Here is a 19438-nt window from a genome sequence, read left to right on the forward strand (position 1 = left end):
CTCATAACTAAGCCCTTCCATACCAGGCAACATCCTGGTAAACCTCCTCTGCACTCTCTCTAAAGTCTCCACGTCCTTCTGGTAGTGTGGCGACCAGAACTGGACGCAGTATTCCAAATGCGGCCGAACCAACGTTCTATACATCTGCAACATCAGACCCCAACTTTTATTCTCTATGCCCCGTCCTATAAAGGCAAGCATGCCATATGCCTTCTTCACCACCTTCTCCACCTGTGACGTCACCTTCAAGGATCTGTGGACTTGCACACCCAGGTCCCTCTGCGTATCTACACCCTTCATGGTTCTGCCTTTTATCGTATAGCTCCCCCCTACATTAGCTCTACCAAAATGCATCACTTCGCATTTATCTGGATTGAACTCCATCTGCCATTTCTTTGCCCAAATTTCCAGCCTATCTATATCCATCTGTAGCCTCTGACAATGTTCCTCACTATCTGCAAGTCCAGCCAATTTCGTGTCGTCTGCAAACTTACTGATCACCCCAGTTACACCTTCTTCCAGATCGTTTATATAAATCACAAACAGCAGAGGTCCCAATACAGAGCCCTGCGGAACACCACTAGTCACAGGCCTCCAGCTGGAAAAAGACCCTTCCACTACCACCCTCTGTCTTCTGTGACCAAGCCAGTTCTCCACCCATCTAGCCACCTCCCCCTTTATCCCATGAGATCCAACCTTTTGCACCAACCTACCATGAGGTACTTTGTCAAACGCTTTACTAAAGTCCATATAGACGACATCCACGGCCCTTCCCTCATCAACCATTCTAGTCACATCAAAAAACGCCACCAGGTTAGTGAGGCATGACCTCCTTCTCACAAAACCATGCTGACTATCGTTAATGAGTTTATTCCTTTCTAAATGCGCATACATCCTATCTCTAAGAATCCTCTCCAACAACTTCCCTACCACGGACGTCAAGCTCACCGGCCTATAATTACCGGGGTTATCCTTCCTACCCTTCTTAAATAACGGGACCACATTAGCTATCCTCCAATCCTCTGGGACCTCACCTGTGCCCAGTGACGAGACAAAGATTTGTGTCAGAGGCCCAGTGATTTCATCTCTCGTCTCCCTGAGCAACCTGGGATAGATTCCATCAGGCCCTGGGGGTTTGTCAGTCTTTATATTCTCTAAAAAAACCTAACACTTCCTCCCTTGTAATGGAGATTTTCTCTAACGGTTCAACACTCCCCTCTGAGACACTTCCAGTCAACACAACCCTCTCCTTTGTGATTACCGACGCAAAGTATTCATTTAGGATCTCCCCTACTTCTTTGGGCTCTAAGCATAATTCCCCACTTTTGTCCCTGAGAGGTCCGATTTTTTTCCCTGACAACCCTTTTGTTCCTAATGTATGAATAAAATGCCTTGGGATTCTCCTTAATCCTGTCTGCCAAGGACATTTTGTGACCCCTTTTTGCCCTTCTAATTCCTCGTTTGAGTTCTTTCCTACTTTCTTTGTATTCCTCCAGAGCTCCCTCCGTTTTTAGCTGCCTGGACCTAACGTACGCCTCTCTTTTCTTTTTGACCAGTCCCTCAATTTCCCTGGTTATCAAGTTAGAAATAAGGGGTGGGAGATTTAGGGGGGATTTGAGGAAAAAAGTTTTTACCCAGAGGGTGGTGATGGTCTGGAATGCACTGCCTGGGAGGGTGGTGGAGGCAGGATGCCTCACATCCTTTAAAAAGTACCTGGATGAGTACTTGGCAAGCCATAACATTCAAGGCTATGGGCCAAGTGCTGGCAAGTGGGATTAGGTGGATAGGTCAGGACCTGTCACGCAAACTCGATGGGCCGAAGGGCCTCTTCTGCACTGTAGTATTCTGTGATTCTGTGAAATTGATTAAATAAATTGACGTTCTTCCATCAAAGTTAATCTGTATGCCCCTACACATCTTGCCTGAATTTCACTGACATACCCAAAGAAAAAACTTTGTATGAGGCGATGTTTGATGGCTGAGAAAGATCTCCCAATGGGTTGCACTTTGTAAGTTATTAACTTAAAAAAAAACCAGACCATTTGTATCTATTTCATACTCTGCAACATAGAAGGGGAGCATTTGGCCCTTGAGTCTGTGCAAACTCCTTGAAGGATTATCCTATTAGTCCTGGTCCCATGCTCTTTGCCCTCTCAAACTTTATCCCATACCCTTCTCTCTTTGGGGCGGCACGGTAGCACAGTGGTTAGCACTGCTGCTTCACAGTTCCAGGGACCTGGGTTCGATTCCCAGCTTGGGTCACTGTCTGTGTGGAGTTTGCACATTCTCATCGTGTCTGCGTGGGTTTCCTCCGGGTGCTCCGGTTTCCTCCCACAGTCTAAAGATGTGCGGGTTAGGTGGATTGGCCATGCTAAAATTGCCCCTTAGTGTCCTGAGATGCATAGGCTAAAGGGATTAGCAGGTAAATGTTTAGGGATAAGGGGGTAGGGCCTGGGTGGGATTGTGGTCGGTGCAGACTCGATGGGCCAGATGGCCTCTTTCTGCACTGTGGGGTTTCTATGATTCTCTCTGCCTGTCAGATAAATTCAAAGTGAAAGAGCCTGGGATAATGAAAGGGTCGATGTAGAGAAACTGTTTTCCCAGGCGGAGGAAATCCAGGACAAAGATGGCGGAAGGGGAGGGGCGGGGGAGGACTGTGCAGAGCAACCATTTTGTAATAAGAGCTAGGGCTATTGGAAGTAACAGCAGGACCTAAACTTTCATGCAAAGACTATTGGAAATCTGAAACGTTCTTTCTCCAAAATGTTGGGGGCCAATAGGAGTTTTCAAAACTGAGATTGATGGATAGATTCTTGCTGGTTGAAGACATCATTGGATATTTACTTATTGGAGTTCAGGTACAGGACAGCCATGAGCTAATTGAATAGTGGAGCAGGCTCAATGGGCTGAACGGGGTGTTCCTGTTCCTATGTTTCCCCCCAGGGGCACAGAGCTAACAATCAAAAGACAAATACCCAAAAGTGACAAGGTGGGAATTATTACTGATCCAGCAGGAGTCCCTCTCCTGAGGCTGGGAGAAAGATGAGGGATGAGATTCTCTGACCTCCCAGTCGCGTGTTTCCCACCAATGGGAGGTGGCATGTTGCTTGCCAGCGGTGGGATTCTCTGGTCCCTCCGCTGTCAATGGGAAATTCCAGTTGGCGGGACTGGAGAATCCCGCCGGTGTGAACAGCCAGAGAATTCTGGCCATATTGTCTGGAAGTGTCAGTCGTGGCTCCAGGAAGCATTTTCACTTCTTAGTCAGTAAGTCCCGGGATCAAGTGCAACATTCCCTCTCAATTTTCTTTGCTTTGTGAGGTGCATATGTTGCACTGTGCAGTCCCTTTAAGATAGCTGGGCATCTGCACAGCCCCACAAGTTCCAGCTTGCCAAAAAAGATTGTGTTGGAGCCTATCGTAGCCATTGAAGTGAAGTCACTGTTGTAATGTAGGCATGATGTGGAGTTGCCGGCGTTGGACTGGGGTAGGCACATTAAGTAGTCTCACAACACCAGGTTAAAGTCCAACAGGTTTATTTGGTAGCATGAGCTTTCGGAGTGTTGTCCTTCATCAGGTGAGACACTCTGAGTCACTAACCTGATGAAGGGGCAACGCTCCGAAAGCTCGTGCTACCAAGTAAACCTGTTGGACTTTAACCTGGTGTTGTGAGACTACTTACTGTAATGTAGGCAATACAGCAACCAATTTGTGCACAGAAAGGTCCCACAAACAGTAAGGTGGTAGTGGGGTAATTAATCTGTTTGTAGTGCTTGTCTGAGTGATAAATGTTGGCCAGGACATCAAGTCTTTGAAATGGTAGCATGGCCTTTTATACCCCACTTAAGAGGGCAAGTGGGGGACACAGTTTAATGGTGTCATCGGAAAGATAGTCAGTTCCAAATTGGAGCATCAGTCAAAGCATGTGCTCAAATCCCTTGAGTTGGAGTTTGGCTCAGCAGTTACCAATGAGCAACAGCAGACAGTTGACATACTGTTGTCAACTGCATTGCATGAGTGGACCAACTGACAAAGAATGAAAGCATAAAGCATATGCTGAATATACAACAGATCTGTCTTCTAGTTGAATAAATAGGCTTTTGGAACTCCATTGTCTCCCAGTGAAAATGTTTACTGTGAAATTAATAATAGTACGGTGGATGGAAAAAAAAATCCTCATAGCAACCAGTGGTATACAAAGTTTCAGATGCAGCAGCCTCAACCGCTCACTAAATACAAGGGGTATTGCGAAAGAAAAATGATTTGCAAGCCAACTATCTACTTTCTGAACTTCTGTAAATCTCAGTACAAACATAGTTTTCCTTCAGTGTCTGAATGTGCCACTGTTCATTGTCAGACTGTAACTAAGGTGGTCAAAGTAATCTTAGGGACCAATGGAAAATAAAGTGGAGTGTTATTAAGGAAAGAACTTGTAGCATCTACCCTGACCTCAGGAGATCCCAAAGCATTTCAAAGCGCTTTTGAAGTGTAGTTGCTTTTGAATATAGCAAGGGTGGCAACCAATTTCTGCATGCAAGCTCCCACAAACAGCAATGTGATAAAGACCAGATAATCTGTTTTAATGATGTTGATTGAAGGATAAATGTTGGTCGGGACACCGGCGATAATTCCCTGCTCTTCAAAAAGACTGACATAGATCTGAAAAGGCAGACAACGCCCTGGTTTCACATTGCATCTGTAAACGGCACCCCTGATAGTGCAGCACTCCCTCAGCACTGTACTGAAGTGTTTACATTTCTGTACTCCAGTGTCTTGGATTGGGACTGGAACCCATACGCTTCTGGCTTTGTGCAACCCACAACTGACTGGCCTAAAACAAAGCTGTAATTGACTTGCAAAAACAAACAATATACAGAGGGCAGCACGGTGGCACAGTGGTTAGCATTGCTGCCTCACGGTGGAACAATGGTTAGCATTGCTGCCTCACAGCACCAGGGGCCCAGGTTCAATTCCCGGCTTGGGTCACTGCCTGTGTGGAGTCTGCACGTTCTCCCCGTGTTGGCATGGGTGTCCTCTGGGTGCTCCGGTTTCCCCCCACAGGGTTAGGTGAATTCGCCATGCTAAATTGCCCCTTAGTGTCAGGGGGACTAGCTAGGGTAAATGCATGGGTTTATGGGGATAGGGCCTGGGTGGGATTGTGGTCGGTGCAGAATCGAAGGGCCGAATGGCCTCTGTACTGTTGGATTCTATGAACAAGTGTGTGTTTCTTTTTTGTCATTCATTCAAAGGACATGGGATTTGCTGGCTCGGCCAGTATTTATTGCTCATTCCTATTTGCACCTGAGAAAGTGGCGCTGAGCTGCCTTCTTGTACTGCTACAGCCCTTGTCGTGTCGGTAGACCCACAGTGTTGTTAGGGAGGAAGTTCTCAGATTTTGATCCAGTAACACTGAGGGAACACCAATATATTTCCAAGTCAGGATGATGAGTGGCTTGGAGGGGATCTTCCAGGTGATGGTATTCCCAGGAATCTGCTGCCCTTCCTCTTCTAGATAGTAGTGGCCGTGGGTCTGGAAGGTGCAGTGTAATAAGCCTTGGTGAGTTCCTGCAGTGCATCTTGTAAATGGTACACACTGTTGCCACTGTGCATCAGTAGGGGAGGGAGTGAATATTTGTGGATGAGGTGCCAATCAAGTGGGCTGCTTTGTCTCACATGGTGTTTAGCTGCACTAGGGTCTGAATTATCTTGTGAAAAAGATACAGTTTTCATTCATGTATAAATGTACTAGAATGTCAGACAGGAAGTGACCAACTGGTCTGTCTAGCCTGGCCCATACATTTGTGATGCTTTCTACTTCACAATCAAGGTCTCTCACAATCTACTTCACATAGGTCGAATTTCCAGCCACATTATCTCATTTCCCTTCAAACGGTGAATCAATTGTCCAGTGGTCTTCATTACTGTGTGCAGTCCTATGCTAAAGGTGTGAGTTGTGTTAACTTATTTTTAATTTCCTTCACTTCCTAAGTCTAGTTTTGTCCCTTAACACCAGCGGTTTCAGATAATTGGCCTCTTGTTTGTCTATCATTTCATTGTCCACCTGGTTGCTGTCACCATTGACCCAGCAGACCACAGTGTGCGTACCAGAAAAAACTACAACACTCCCATGCCAACACTTGATCGAGCCAAGCATTCCCATGCCATTCAGAACCAGCACTGCTACCTGTGTGAAGTGGACGTGTATGTATTAGCCTGGTTAAGCAGTGTAAAAGGTTCATGAGCTGACGCACGGTATTCCAAATGGGTCTCGGCACTTTTAGCACTGGATAACAGAAGGGGCAGGGGTAATTCCCCCATAGCGAGTCAAACCGAGTTCCCAGCAATCGCTCAGGTGCTTTGTACGCTCCCCAGTGAGTCATGTAGACCAATCTGATTGGTCAGCTGCTCTGTGGTCCCAGCAGCGCCAGGAGCAAGCGGTGGCCACTGCTGGGACTGCAGCAAGTCCCCAAAGGTGAAGAGGTGATGGAGCCTGGCATTCAAGGTAAGCTTGGGGTTTTGAACAGGCCTCGCTGGCAGACCCCAGCAAGGAGTAGGAGGAATGAGAAGGGGAGGTGGCTGCATTTGTGAAGGCAAAGGGTTTTAGGGGGTTTCCACTCCTGTGGAGTGGCATGAGGTACCCTTCATGCCCCCTCCTCTAAAGAAGGTACCCCTACACTTGCTGCCCAACAACAGCACAGCGAACACTGTTGAGATGCCCATCTTGGCTCTGCCTTTTCCTGCTGTTGGAATAATAGCAGCAGAAGTGGAATGAGGACCTCAATAGGGTAAAGGGAGGGTGGGCTTCCCAATGCTTTTCCCAGCCATGGTAAATGGGAGATAGGCCAGGAGTGGGCAGGAAGCCAGTGGGAAGGCTTCTCATTTCATTTTGAGTCCCCACCCCATGTCCCCACATCTTCAAATACACCAGTGGAGGGAAGGGACACAAAATCCAGCCCAGTTGAGCCTAATAGCCTATTTCTGTGCTACGAATTCTAAATAATCCACAGCCAGGCTTGAGGCTGAATGGAACAACACCCATGCACCTGCACTTTCCAGCATGAATCAATGGGCAGACTGAGAGTTAAAAAGCTGTGTGTTTTATTTTGCTTCCTCCTAAGGCTGGGAGTGCTATATTACCAGTGATGCATCAGTTATAAATGTAGTTGAAAACCTGTTAGAAGATGGTATGAGGCCCAAAGGTTTGCAACTAATAGAGTTTTGGAGGTTGATACCCAGTCAGAGAATTATATAAAGAAAGTGGAGACTGAGATGAGGCCATTCAGCCCCTCAAATTTTATCCCAGTAGGCTGCAACTGCTAAAATTCCATAAACTTATAACATTTTGTAGCACAAAGGAAGCCATTTTGCCCATCTTGCCTATTGCTAGGTCTCAGAAAGAGCTGTCCACAACATCTCAGTCCCCTCTCCTTTCATTTTAAATTAAAATATTAATGCATATGTCTTTCAGAAGCTATTTGCAGGTGTTGCTTCCACTTCTGGCATGCTATGTCCGGCACTGTCACACTATCAGTAACCCCCATAGCTTGCCTCCTGGACTTGCAGAATCTCACTGGCTGTCCTGTCTGGAGACAATACACATTGCTTTAACCTGTGCTTAATGCTCCCTCCACTCACATTGTCTGTATCTTTAAGACCTGGTTGGCTGTAAAGATTCGCATTCTAATCAGTATTCTGTAACTTGATTTTGTGTCTCTGTGCCCTGTTTGAGACAGATTTCCACTCCATCTGATGAAGGAGCAGCGCTCCGAAAGCTAATGGCATTTGCTACCAAATAAACCTGTTGGACTTTAACCTGGTGTTGTTAAAACTCTTACTGTGTTTACCCCAGTCCAACGCCGGCATCTCCACATCATGCTATGTCCGACCAGTCGTCTGTTTTATATTTCTCATAGAAGCCATAGAATCCTACAGTGCAGAAGGAGGCCATTTGACCCATCGAGTCTGCAACGACCACACTCCTACCCAGGCCCTATCCCTATAACCCCATGCATTTTACCCCAGCTAATCCACCTGACACTAAGGGTCAATTTAGCATGGCCAATCCACCTAACCCACACACCTTTGGACTGTGGGAGGAAACCGGAGCACCCGGAGGAAACCCACGCAGACACAGGGAGAATGTGCAAACTCCACACAGACAGTGACCCAAGCTGGGAATTGAACCCATGTCCTTGGTGCTAACCACTGTGCTGCCCCTAATCTCCTTTTGCTTTTTTTGATGGTCAGTTTAAACTTCCTCCTTTGAGCACTTTTTTATTCTGGCTTCTTTGGGTGGGATCTCGAGCCCCCTCTTGTCATCCAGGGGATTGGCAGTGGAAGCTCAAAATCCGGCGTAACCTGGAAATTGCGAATCTCTCCGGCGAGATCGCGATTTCCGATTTTCGCTGCCATTCGCCAGGGTTGTAATCAGGTTCACGGCCAAACACGAACCTGATTTCAATACATTTGAATATATTTTAATATAATTAAACACCACTCGCCATATATTTACCCCTCATCGTAATTTCAAACCTCACCTCTGTCACATTGGTGAGTTTACAACAGGTTCACCCAGATGTGAACTTGTTGTAGGATCCCCTTGGGGCCATAAAGGTGAGTATAGCCCCCAGTGGAAAAGGACATAACCAGGCAGTGGCTGGCAGTGCCCACGGCACAGGTTGACACTGCCTGTCAACCTGCAGTGCCAACTTGTACCAGTGGGCAGTGCCAAAGAGCAGTGCCAGGGGTGGCGGGTTGGGGGGAATGGGATTCATTTATTTGTGATGGTGGGGGGAATGGGCGTGTGAGCTGGGGAGGCCGGTGATGGATGTTTGGGTGGTGGGGAGGGGGAGGGGTCCGATGTTCAGGGGGATGCAGGGTTGTTGGCATTTACTATTTAGTGAGGGGGTGGGGTGCCAGCATTGACTGTTTGGAGTGGGGCGTGGGGGGAGAGGTGCCGGCTCTGATTACAGTGGGGGGGTCAGGGGAAGAGGAGAGGAGCCCCTGAGACCTCGGTGATGGGCTGGGGGGGATGTTATTGTTTCTTTTAACCATGGCGCCCTGATCTGTGTAGCCAGGCTTTACTGGCCTGCCCCTCAAATATGAATGCATGTCGGTTTTTAGTCAGACTCCGATACTTTGCCAAATTCTGGTAAGATCGCCTCCAATGTTTTATTATAGACTGGTTTCACATTTTAGAAAAAGAATCCTAGGATTTTTGCGCCCGCATGTTTTTGCTTGGTCTCTTCACGGTCCATGATGCCAGCTGAAGACTTTAGAACTTTAGGACTTTTTAAACTGACGGGAAGGCTGTAGACCTTTCCAGCTCTTTGAAAATCAAACCTGGGGCTTATGACACTGCACTTGTTCAGTCTGCCTGTGAGATTGGCAATTATCTTCACACAACACACACACACACACACATACAAAAACATACATGCGTACAAGTACACACACATGTACAGGCACACACACGTGTACAAGCACACGTGCACGCAGATGTGTATCACACACATACATGCACAAGACAGGCGCCCGCGTGCGCAAGACAGGTGCGCACGCACAGACAGACAGGCACGTGCCCGCGGACAGGCGTGCGCCCGCGGACTGGTGTGCGCAGGCAGACCGGCACGTGCGCACACGCATACAAGCACACGTGTATCACATGTGTGTGCACACAGACACAGGCGCACACAGATACAGGTGTGCGCGCACACACTCCGTGGGCATCAATAATCTCAAATTCCCCAATGTAACCATGCTTCAACATTACATTCAGGAATCTCACAATCACTCTGGAGCACGGTCAGACAAGAACCTGCCATTTTCCATGCTCCTCTGCATTGTTGATGCTTGTCACAGCATTGGCAAGAGCATGCATGTGCACTTTGATATCGCCTCATCAATATGGCGAAAATTAATTGGATTTAAGTTCCACCAGCTCCTAAAGTGGGATTTGAACCCACGTCCCCAGAGGCCTGCTGGATGATTAGCTCAGTGGCATTTCCACTACACCATCATCACTTTCACCACAAAGATTTTTCAGATTCCCCATGCCTGCCACAAGATGGCTTTATCCTCTACCATATTGGGATTTGAATCTCAAACCCCAGAACATTACTCTAGGTTTGTGGTTTACCAGTTGAGTGACCTATATCATCAGGTCACTGGTAATGGTTCATCACATAGTTCATCCTTCTTTATCTCCAACACTTTGTAACTGTTAACATCTCCAATCAGATACCCTTTTAACCTTGTTGGTGCTAATTGAAAGACCCCAGTTCATGATCCCCATAATGGGAAAACCACTTGTTTGAAACCTTCAATTCTTAATTTAGGAAAGTAGCAAATAGTCCCCCATTATAACCTCCAATGTTTTTAAAGTATTAAAGTTTATTTTTTAGTATCACAAGTAGACTTGCATTAACGCTGCAATGAAGTTACTGTGAAAATCCCCTAGTCGCCACACTCTGGTGTCTGTTCGGGTACACTGAGGGAGAATTTAGCATGACCAACGCACCTAACCAGCACGTCTTTCAGACTAAGAATAAACTGGAGCACCCGGAGGAAACCCACACAGACACGGGGAGAATGTGCAGACCCCGCACAGGCAGTGACCCAAGCCAGGAATCGAACCTGGGTCCCTGGTGCTGTCAGGCAGCGGTGCCAACCACTGTTCCACCGTGCTGTGGCTTTTGCCTTTTAAAAGCCTCTTCAAGCAGCTTATTCCAAACTTTCATCGCTTTGTCCTTCCTAATCGCTGTTCCAGTGTAAAGCAAGTGATGTTTTCTCTCCTTGCCAGAGGATACTCTGAGCAGCCGTGTGCTGAATGAATCTTACATTTTGCTTTCTCTTTTCAGGGGAGTGAAAGCCAAACACTGCAGCACTTGTAACAAATGCATTTCTGAATTTGATCATCATTGCAAATGGCTGAACAACTGCGTCGGAGGACGAAACTACTGGTCAGTCACGTGGCATTTATGAATTTACTTCAAAAACTTCAGATTTTTTTAAAAGTGGTTAATTAAAATGGTTGATAGTTGAAGCACTCAGCAGATGATTAACAAGTGAAAGCACCTACATTTTCATCAGCCAAGATTACATGGTCTGGATAACTGTTGGTATTTGCCATTATTACTCCTCTAAAACTGACAGCGACTGCATGAGTTTGTATGCGTGCAGTTAAAAGGGAGGGAGGTGATGGCCTAGTGGCATTTTCGCTAGACTACTCATCCAGAGACTCAGCTAATATTCTGGGGACCCGGGTTCGAGTCCTGACATGGGAGATGGTGGAATTTGAATTCAAGAAAAGAATATCTGGAATTAAGAATCTACTGATGACCATGAAACCATTCTTGCATTTTTCCCGATGAGTGCAAGATGAAAAGCTTCGACGACATGCCTTTATTCCGCTCCCCCTCCCCCCCCCCCCACCCCTCCCCCCAACCTCAGTAATATAAATGAAAGAGTTTATTTACTTACTTATTTCCTGGCTTCTTTTCTTTTTCTTCTGAAGCGGGGATGCTTCCTCTTCCTCGGGTTTCTCGGCTTTTGAGGAATAAATATACAATGAAGTGACACCAGGGCGGTGAGTGAGATTCCGAGCGAGTCCGACTTTATCCTCATCTGCCATCCACGCATGTTTTGCCAGCAGTGGGGAGGTCACTGGTCGGCCACCAGGAGCCAAAACCCAGACTGACTCACTAGCCCAGGGGCATCAAGGCTAACTGTTGTGCCGCCAGGGCCACTCGGGAAACTCAACGCAAATTGGGAATGGAATCTGGCATTGGGCTCAGGATTGGTTATGGGTCATTTTGAACTGTGTGAATGGAAGGAAAGTGGAAACGAAGGAGGAAAAATTGCTTTGGTAGACAGTCCTGGCCCTCCCCAGAATAACTGTCTTGATATTATTGCTAAACTATTAATCCAGAAACTCAGCTAATGTTCTGGGGACCCGGGTTCGAATCCCACCATGGCAGATGGTGGAATTTGAATTCAATAAAAGAGAATTAAGAACCTACTGATGACCATAAAACAATTGTCAATTGTTGGAAAAACCCATCTGGTTCACTAACGTCCTTTAGGGATCAAAATCTGCCATCCTTACCTGGTCTGGCCTACATGTGACTCCAGGGCCACAACAATGTGGTTGACTCTCAACTGCTTTCCAAGGGCAACTTGGGATGGACAATAAATGTTGGCCAGCCACTGACGCCTCATATCCCACAAATGAATAAAGAAAAACTTTTCCATTAAGATAGAATTCCCATTTTTAAAATATATATTTTAAAGTTCATGATATTTCACCTTCTACCCTAATTATTTTGCTCTCTGTAAATTATAATTAAAAGTGAAGGATGATCAGTGTATTTTGCTTCCTGGTTTGTTGTCTATGAGAATAGGTCAGTGTGTTTGGCTGCATACCCTGATTGATAATATCACTGTTGCTGGAAGCCTGGTGATTCCCTTGATGCCAGATTCAAAGTACCGTTGGGAAAGGAGGAAATCTATACCACAGGGATCACTAGATCCTTGTGGGCATCTTTCCCCAAAGCCAGTGGCGAGTACTGTCACCTTGTCAATCTCTGCAAAAGCTGGGCCATTTAATTTTTGAGGGCCATTCATAAATTAAAAAAGGAAAATAAAGGCTTGTTGTAATAAAACACTTTTTCACAACCTCAGACTATCCCAGTGTATTCTGTTGCCAATGGAATACTTTTGAAATTCCAGCACTGTTGTAATGTGTGGAAATGCAGCAGCCAATTTCCGTACAGCAAGTCCCACAAACAACAATGAGATAAATCACCAGATAATCCCTCTCTTTGGTATTAGTTGAAGGATAATTGTTAGCCAAGATAAGTTCCCTGTTCTCCTTCAAATAGTGGCCAAGTATTTTTTTAAAATCCACCTATAAGGACTGACTGACATGGCTTAAAGTCTCCTCTGAAAAACAGCACCTCTGACCGTGCAGCATTCCCTCAGTACTGCACTGAAGTGTCAGCCTAGAATCATTGAATTCCTGCAATGCAGAAGGAGGCCATTCGGCCCATCAAGGCTGCACCAACAACAATCCCACCCAGGCCCTATTTGCGTAACCCCATGTATTAACCCCATGACACTAAGGGGCAATTTAGCATGGCCAATGCACCTAACCAGCACGTCTTTCAGACTGTGGGAGGAAACCGGAGCACCTGGAGGAAACCCGTGCAGACATGGGAAGAATGTGCAAACTCCACACAGACAGTGACCCGAGCCGGGAATCGAACCCGGGTCCCTGGCACTCTGAGGCAGCGGTGCTAATTACTGTGCCACTGTGCCATCCTAGATTATGGGCCAAAGTCTTACAGTGGAGCGTAAATCCACAACTTTCAGACTCGGGGATCAGTGAGTTAGCCCCTGAGCTGAACTGGTATGAGTTTCACTCAATATCCTGGTCGGATGCTTTATGGAGTGAGAATATCATTAAAATTCCATCGCATATCTCATTCTATCAATGCAGCATTTGAGCTGGTGAAACTAGTTTTCTTTATCCATCTTAGTCCACAGATCCAAGTATATGACCATTGTTTTCTGTAGCTGAGATTTGCTAATTATGTTAAATATTTTAAAAGCTGAACAAAACTGCAAGTGCTGGAAATAAAAATGAAGTATACAGTCTAATCAGTATCTGCAAAGGGAAAAAGGCAAATTAATGTCTCAATATGGAGTGTTGCTAGGAAGTGGATATTAATAATTAACCAGTTTGTTGGAGTGTGGCTTTTTATTCTGAGAACATGTATAATCAAAATGCATGTGTGCAAATAGGGAACAATGTTACTGCGACTTCCTTGTGTACTTTAAAGACAACCTGGGCTATACATAGGATTGCAGAGAGTTTACAGCAGGAAAAACAGGCCATTCAGCCCCACTGGGCTCTGCAAGTCTTTATGCTCCTCATGGTCTCCTCTCACTCTACTTAATTTAACCCTATCAGCAGATCTTTCCATTCCTTTCTTCCTTCTTGTCCTTACCTAAAGTCTCCTCAGATGCACCTATGCTATTTGTCTCAACTACTTGTGGTAGTGAGTTCCACATTCTAACTACTCTCTTTGTGAAGAAGTTTCTCCTGCATTCTGTTTGGATTTATTAGCGACTTTCTTACATTTTTGATCTCTCATTTTGGATTCCCCGCAGGCGTAACATCTTCGGCTGTCCAAACTATCAAACTCTTCATAATGTTAACAACCTCTATCAGCCCACCTCTTTCTCTTTTCTAAAGAGCCCCAGCCTGTTCAGTCTTTCCTGATGGTCGTAACTGCAATGCCTGGACAATCTGTCATAGAATCCCTACAGTACAGAACAGGCCATTCAGCCCATCAAGTCTGTACCGATGACAATCCCACCCAGGCCCTATTCCCTTAACCCCGTACACTTACCCTGCTAAACCCCCCTGACACTAAGGGGCAATTTATCATGGCCAATCATCCTAACCCGCACATCTTTGGATTGTGGGAGAAAACCTGAGCACCCGGAGGAAACCCACACAGACACGGGGAGAATGTGCAAACTCCACACAGACAGTGACCTGAGGCCGGAATTGAACCTGGATCCTTGGCGCTGTGAGGCAACAGTGCTAGCCATTGTGCCACCTGTCCTGAGAGGATTTCAATGAAGGCGATGAAGAGAATGGTTCTGACCCAAATCTTGAAAATTATTTGGTGTGCTGTGGATTCTGTGGTTTTTTTTTAAGGAGAGGGAAACAGAGTTTGTAAAAATTAATTGTTAGCCCAACGGGTTGTGAGAAGCTTTTCCTTGATCTGTAGCAATGAGGGGGGCAAGGCAAATATCCTGAGAAATTCTGATCGCTTTCTCAGAGAAGGCCTGCTGTACATCGAATATCTTTTAAAAGAGCTAATCTTTAGCCCCAAATGCTTAATATTTAATCTTTTGCCTTGCAGTGACTCTAAGCTGGTTCTTGTAAACAGCTTATTTTTAAAGAAAAGATCTCCTTGTGTTGTAATTGCGCAGTCGCTATTTAAAACTGATTTGAAAGTAACTAGTTCTCTTCTTAGCTTCCCAGATATCATTAATGGTTAACTGCCTAGCAGGGCCAGAGTAAAGAATTTATATGGAACAGTTACCAAGGTAGCGTGAAATGCTTACTCACAGGTCAGACTGTGTTTACTGAGGCTTGGAGGGGAACAACTGTTTGCTTTGAGTTGCTTAAAATACTTGCATAATTTTTAAAAGCCATTTTCCCTCAACAACTGAGTTTTCCATTAAGAGTATTTAATTTTTGGTGCCCTCAAATGATCCTAAATCTAAACAAGTGTAACACACTCTAAGTGACTGTTTCCATCACCGAAACTACCTACTCCCACCTCCGTCTTTGCATCACCTCATCTGCTTCTGAAGCCATAAGATATAGGAGCAGAATTAGGCCATTCGGCCCATTGAATCTGCTCCACCATTCAATCATGGCCAATAACTTTCTCAACTCCATTCTTCTGTCTTTTCCCCGTGACCTTTGATGTCCTTACCGATCAAGAACCTATCTATCACTGTCTTAACTATACTCTGTGACCTTGATTTGATTTGATTTATTATTGTCACATGTATTAGCATACAATGAAAAGTATTGTTTCTTGCACGCTATACAAAGCATACCGTTCATAGAGAAGGAAATGAGAGAGTGCAGAATGTAGTGTTACAGTCATAGCTAGGGTGTAGAGAAAGATCAACTTAATGCAGGGTAGGTCCATTCAAAAGTCTGATGGCAGCAGCTGTTCTTGTGTTGGTTGGTACGTGACCTCAGACTTTTGACCTGGCCTTCTGTGACAATGAATTCCACAGATTCACCACCCTCTGGCTGAAGAAGTTCCTCCTCACCTTGGTTCTAAAGCGTCGTCCCTTTACTCTGAGGCTGTGCCCTCGGATCCTAGTCTCTCCTACTAATAGAAACATCTTCTCACATCCACTCTATCCAGGCCTGTCAGTATTCTGTAAGTTTCAATGAGATCCTCCCTCATCCTTCTAAACTCCATCGAAAACAGACGCAGAGTCCTCAAACGCTCCTCATATGTCAAGCTTTTCATTCCCGGGATCATTCTCGTGAACCTCCTCTGGAATCTCTCCAAGGCCAGCACATCCTTCCTTAGATACGGGACCCACAATTGCTCACAATATTCCAAATGTAGTCGGACCAGAGCCTTATAAAGCCTCAGCAGTACATCCTTGATTTTGTATTCTAGTCCTCTAAAAACAAATACTAACATTGCATTTGGCTTCCTAACTACCAACTTAACAAACAAGTTAACCTTAAGAGAATCCTGAACTAGGACTCCCAAGTCCCTTTGAACTTCTGATTTCTGAATTCTCTCCCTGTAGATGCAATGAATTCACAAAGCTCTCCTGGCCACCTCTCTGTTGTAATATACCTTTAAGGGATTGCAGCTTGCCATCACTTGAATGGAAGTGTGTCATGTGATCCAGCTTTAGTTTCACTTTGGTCTATGAGCAGAACACAGCACACACAACCCTGCTCGCAATGTCTTCAAGCTTGCTATCAATGTTGTTGTGTGTCTAATTTAAATATATATACCCAGAACATGTTTGCACAATCCCTTCTCATTGATTGGTGCCTTTATATCATCACAAAAATGAACATGATGTTCAGTGGTGGCCAAACAGAGTGGTAGCAAGATTAAGTACAGGTACAACATGGTGACCAGCCTTAGATCATGTTACGTCGCATGACACAACTCTCCACATTTTCATCAAACCACAACAAATTTGTAGCGTCAGAGTGTGTTGAAATTGCAGCATGGTGACTGCACAGAAAAGCTTTGAAGACATCAGCAGCAGAGTTGTGTGTGCTGTGTTCCGCTCAGTGGCCAAAATGAAACTGAGACTGGATCACCTAACACACTTCCCTTGTTGCGAAGGCATGCAGCTATCCCAGGGACCCAGCACAGATCCCTGTGTTACGCCACTGGACATTGAATTCCAGTCACTAAAGCAGCCTTCTGTCTCCTACAACTAAGCCAATTTTGAATCCATCTTATCAAATCACCCTGTATTCCATGTGCATTTGCCTTCTTTATATATCTCCTATGTAGGACCTTGTCAAAGGCTTTGCTGAACTCCATATAAACCACATCTATACACCTGGTCACCTCCTTAAAAAATTAAATCAAATTTGTTAGGCACGACCTCCCTCTGACAAAACCATGCTGATTATCCTTGATTAAACCTTGCCTCTCCAAGTGGAGATACATGCTCTCCTTCATCATTTTCTTCAATATGTTTCCCCACTACTGACGTGAGACCCTGGCTTATCTCTACAACCCTTCTTAAATAGTGGAGCCACGTTAGCTGTTCTCCAATCCTTTGGCACTCCCCATGGCCAGGGAGGAATTAAAAATTTGGGACACCAGATCCACAGCAATGTGGTTGACTCTTAAATGGCCTCAGTTCAAGGACAATAAGAAATGGGCAATATATGCTGCCCCAGCCAGCACCATCCACATCCCATGATTGAATCATGAGTGACTTTTTAAAAAGTGCAAACCTACTGGCCCCAAAGGGTTAAGCAATTTGAGCATGTTTTAATTTTTAAATTTGCCACATCTAATATTCCTCTCTTTTCAAATCTCTTTAGGTTTTTTTTCCATACTGTGGTGTCAGCTGTTCTTGGTATCCTGATGATTGTACTGGTTATCCTTTATGTTTTCATCCAGCAATTTGTAAATCCAGAGGAACTCCGCACTGCTCCTCAGTTTGAAAGTAAGTGGCTGAGCTTCATGTTGACCATAACTTTATGCTGTTACAATGAGAGAGTAATCTTTTCCACCATTATTGCTGAGTTTTTTCATCATTGCTCCATTGCCACCCGTGTCATTAGCTGTCTCAGCCGAGAACCCTGGAATTCCCCCTATAAACCTGTCCCCCTCCCTCTTCTCCTTTAAGTTGCTCCTTATACCTATCTCCTTGACCAAAGGTGATTGACTATCTTATTAATCCACTTCCATAATATCTCCTTTATCAAATTTTGTCTGAAAGTGCTTCTGTGAAGTGCCTTGGGATGTTTTACAACATTAAAGTGCTCTAACTGCAAGTTGCTATTTATGTTCCATACTTAGGAGCATTGGCGTTGTATTCTGGTGCCTATGGGGGCAGGAAGAGGGCCTAAGATCCAGAGCTCAGTTAACGTGCCCTGTATTTTAGGGTCTCTGTTTTCTGTGGTCCATTTGACATGTTACACTGAATGTAAAGAATCTGGGAATTAAAAGCTGGCAACAGGAAAACTGACCATGAGGCTGTTGAGTAAACCTAGCACACATTGCTTAACTATCCATCACAAGATCTGACTTGTCCAAATAAAGCTCTGCAAACTCTCATAGCCCTACTAAGAATCACCAGTCTTCTAGAATCATCCTGGAGAGCAAAGACAGATCCTTGGAATTTTTATGTTAGGCTTTGGAAACGCGAGTCAGGCCAGTTCCCATCTTCGGGTTCATTACCTCTGTCCGTCCTTTTCGTATTTTCAGCTCCTTCGAGACACTAGTCCGTCTCTAATGATGTCATTCAAGACATCCCCAAACTCACAGTATTCAGCTAAAGTTCTTCAAAGTAGTTATGAACTGCATGATTGATTCACCTTGTTGGATACACTTATGGAACCAAAAGCTCTCGATGATGACCAACGGTTTAGGTGGGGAGTACCCTGCAATATTTCTGCTATCACGTCATCGGATTTTGAACCTGGCTTTTCCGGCTGTACCAGACTTCTCAGGAGATTGAATGTTTGCCCCTCCCCTTCCCCCCTCATTGTACTCAGAAAAGTGGGACTACAATATCTGCCGCAATTTTATTCGCTTGGAGGGTCGGAACTAAAGGTAGGGACTCAGGGTTGGTGTGTTGCCTACCAGGGGCTGGGGTCCGGGATGTGTCTGACAGGGTATTCAGGACTCTTAGGGGGGAGGGAGATAAACCACAAGTTATTGTACATGTGGGGACACACGACATAGGGAGGATAGGGGAAGGGGATATTAGGCAGGGATTTATGGAGTTGGGGTGGAAACTAAAGGCCAAGACTGACAGAGTGGTTATCTCTGGACTCTTGCCTGTACCACGGGATAGTTTAGAGAGGAATAGGGAGAGGGAAGGTTTGAATTCATGGCTGAGGGGATGGTGCAGGAGGGAGGGGTTCAGGTACTTAAGCAATTGGGGCTCGTACTGGGGAAGGTGTGACCTCTATGAGAAGGATGGTCTACACCTTAATCAGAAGGGGACCAATATCCTGGGGGGTAAATTTGCTAAGGCCATGCAGGGAGGTTTAAACTGATTCGGGGGGGGGGAGGGATTCTGAGTAGTGGGGCTGAAAGTGAGGGATGCATGGATGGGGACTGCAATGCACGGCATTGCAGAGGTGGGGTGGAGCAGGGTTTGAAATGTGTATACTT

General features: G+C 45.5%; 1 protein-coding gene and 1 pseudogene across 3 annotated transcripts in view; one reads left to right on the plus strand and one right to left on the minus strand.

Moving 5' to 3' along the window:
- Window positions 1-19438, plus strand: part of zdhhc11 (zDHHC palmitoyltransferase 11) — a 108134-nt gene that overhangs the window by 56842 nt on the left and 31854 nt on the right. For all 3 annotated transcript variants that reach the window (XM_078229121.1, XM_078229124.1, XM_078229115.1), the window contains 3 exons: window positions 6019-6197; window positions 10856-10957; window positions 17635-17759. In XM_078229121.1, the coding sequence (XP_078085247.1) occupies window positions 6019-6197; window positions 10856-10957; window positions 17635-17759 (406 nt within the window). The remainder of the gene's footprint in view (window positions 1-6018; window positions 6198-10855; window positions 10958-17634; window positions 17760-19438) is intronic.
- Window positions 9191-9876, minus strand: LOC144503969 (small ribosomal subunit protein uS8-like; annotated as a pseudogene).

The sequence above is a fragment of the Mustelus asterias genome, chromosome 2 (genome assembly GCF_964213995.1).
Source record: "Mustelus asterias chromosome 2, sMusAst1.hap1.1, whole genome shotgun sequence".
In the NCBI taxonomy this organism is placed as follows: domain Eukaryota; kingdom Metazoa; phylum Chordata; class Chondrichthyes; order Carcharhiniformes; family Triakidae; genus Mustelus; species Mustelus asterias.